Source organism: Lagopus leucura, unplaced genomic scaffold (genome assembly GCF_019238085.1).
Source record: "Lagopus leucura isolate 7727_CA_CO unplaced genomic scaffold, USGS_WTPT01 Super-Scaffold_100035, whole genome shotgun sequence".
NCBI lineage: Eukaryota > Metazoa > Chordata > Aves > Galliformes > Phasianidae > Lagopus > Lagopus leucura.
Genome location: NW_024962284.1, coordinates 24 through 2923, shown reverse-complemented (window position 1 = coordinate 2923; position 2900 = coordinate 24). Strand labels below are relative to the sequence as shown.

The following is a 2900-nucleotide window of genomic DNA, read 5'->3' as shown; positions in this document are numbered from 1 at the left end:
TTTTGCCACCTTCGCGGTTCTCTCGGTAAATCGCGGCCCCGCCCCGCGTGCCGGTAACCAGGAAGCAGGAAGCAGCGGAGCTCGGCCGGCGGCATTGCCGGGGGCGGCCCGGCGGCCCGGCGGCTCGCGGCCCGGCGGCTCGCGGCTCGCGGCCGGCATTCGCCGTGGGACGGACGGCTGATGCCGAAAGGTCTCCCCGGGTTCTGGACTCGCTCTGGAAACCCTGGTTCATGTCAGGCCTGGGGGGACCCTGCGGTGCGCGGCTGCGTGCGGGGCGTGCTCTGCTGCTGCCGGGCGGCTTCCCGGTGCTGCGGCTCGGAGCGTGCGGGTACGGGTGGTGGTCTGTAGCGTGCCGTCGCTGCTGTGGGAAGGGTGTGCCGCTGGCAGCTGGTTTTGCACGGGGTCACTAAATCCCCGCGTAGTTCCGTCTCATAGAACGTAACGGTGTCATTTCTGTCCTCCCACGTTTCCGCTCGGAGTGGAAGCTCCAAGTTTCGCTTGCGTTTGAAACCCACTTCCGTGCTTACACTGGACTCGTTCGGGTTGGAGAAGACCTGAGATCCCCGACCTGCCCGTACCGCGCCCGGTGCCCCTCGGTGCCGCGTGTCCACGGATGCACGTGGCAAGAAGGGTGCCTTGTGAAGAGGGCGCTGTGATGTCCAGCGTTGGCACGATGTTTGCTGATGGCTGTTTTGTCACTCAGCAGTGTAAAAACCATTGCCGTGGGCCTCACCGACCTGACGTGCGCAGCTGCCGTAGCATCTGCAGAGAGAAGGATGTGCCGGTGCTGCCGGCACTGCAGCCGATCGATGAAGACCCTGGCACGTGTGATATTGTGAAGGCTACTCAGTAAGTGTTTGTCTCACCTGGGCAAAGTTTCTATTCCATGTGGGATTTTTTAAATTGAAAATGATAGGGTTCTGTTGCCACCTGCTTGTCCAAGGGAAAGCACTTGAAGTGTATATACTATTATAAATATTGTCATCATCAGCAATAACAACGTTGCTAGGTAGAAAATTCTACGTATCGAGGCTCAGACCAGCCTTTTTTTGCAAAAACTCCGTTGAATGCAAAGCGGAGCTCTTGAGCAAGACTTACGGAGATTGAATTTTTCATTTGTGTGATGCTGTTTAAATTGGGAGATATTTGAAATAAAGTCAGTTCTTTTCCTCATTTAAGGTATGGAATGCTAGAGCGGTGCAAAGAACTGGTGGAAGCAGGATACGATGTTCAACAAGCAGACAAAGAAAATGTGACTCTTCTGCACTGGGCAGCAATAAGCAACAGACAGGAGCTGGTTAAGTAAGCTCTGTAGCCCATGGGAAAGGATCTTGAGCATTCTGTCGCTATCGATCGTGAGTGCTGCCAGCCACGGTGTGTGGTGCTTGAGGGAAAAAGCTTAAAATTTGAATTTTAACACAGCCACCTTTGTGAAAATGTCAGTGACGTGTGGTTACCACACTTCCTTTCTGTGTGAAATTAAGTGGTACATTAAATCATTAGGTGTTCTTGGATTTGTTTCATTTGACAAAGATTACAACTGACTTTGTAAGGCCTTGCTACTTACTGCGCATTTTCTTACACGTTTTCTCAAAGCAGCATCCTGTTCTGCAAAAATATTGTCATCCATTTGCTTTTCTAGAGAAAACTTGTTTATTGCAAGCCACTTGCTATTACACCTATGTTATCCTCAGCACAATGTTTTCATGCTTTATTATGTGTTCCCTTATTCTTGTTCTGTTGCTGTTGTGCAGGTACTATATTTCCAAAGGTGCAGTAGTGGATCAGCTAGGTGGAGACTTGAATTCAACTCCCCTTCACTGGGCCATCAGGTGTGCTGCTTGCCATTTCCCATAATAAATCTGCTGGTCTTAACAGTAGTGTTTTGTGTAACTGTTGTTGTCATCTTAAATGAATTGATGGTGTGTGTTTCCTTTGCTGAGTTACACAGAACTTGACAGCATGTCCATAATTACACTGAAATCTGTTCTCTGATTCTTGGAAACTTTGCAGGCCGCCAGGTTGTGTTATGCATGCATCTGTGCTTCAAGCAGACCTGCATTTTGAACTTTTCCCAGGGCAGTGCTGGTCAGACTTGGATTCTTGGGTCCTACCTAGTTCTCTGATACAGACTTTGGCTTAAAGAAAAAAATAAAAACGTTTCTTCATGAAAGTATAAGAACCAGAGATTATTTTTCTAAAAGAGTATCTAAGAATTGTGAAGGTGACGCTTTCATTAAGATTTCAAGCTTTCTGTTATGGCTGTAGTCTCATATATCGTTACAGACAAGGACACCTACCCATGGTCACCTTATTGTTGAAGTGTGGAGCAGATCCCAGCCTTATTGATGGGGAAGGATTCAGCAGCATTCATTTGGCAGTGCTGTTTCAACACGTGCCCATTGTAGCTTACCTCATATCAAAGGGCCAGGTACGTTGCCACTGTCCCAGGTGTTATTTTCTGCTCAGAAGTAGCTGGTTGTGCTCTGAAAATGCTTTGTGGAATTTAAATGTTATCTCCTGAAGTACAAGCATGTATTTGGTATTTCCCTGTGCTATACGTGCTACATTTAAATGAGTATGTGTTGATACATGATCGTATTTTGAACCAGTTTTATGTACTTGAACATTCAGTTATGCACTTTATTCCTTTACACAAGGGAGATATTTATTGTTGCTTTCCAAAGTGGAATTTATAGTATTTTTTATCAAGAGGGGACAGGAAATACTGTTAGTGGAAGGAATTCTGTAGATGATTAATTTGAAGTCACTTTAACGGGCACTCAGCATATCCTGAAATGAATGCTGTTCAAGACCCATGGAAGGAAGAAAAATTGTTTAAATTGGCTTCCTGGCAGGTACAATTTAGTTTCCTCTTGCTGCTGTGGTGTGGCTGCGTA

General features: G+C 47.2%; 1 protein-coding gene across 1 annotated transcript; it reads left to right on the top strand.

Annotated features, from left to right (window-relative positions):
- Positions 1-334: 334 nt before the first annotated feature.
- LOC122186259 (palmitoyltransferase ZDHHC13-like) lies at positions 335-2431 on the top strand (the record flags this gene model as incomplete). The annotated part of the gene is made up of 4 exons (XM_042882752.1): positions 335-849; positions 1180-1302; positions 1755-1832; positions 2287-2431. Coding segments are annotated over exons 1-4 (582 nt in total), but the record flags the coding sequence as incomplete, so codon positions are not given.
- Positions 2432-2900: the final 469 nt, after the last annotated feature.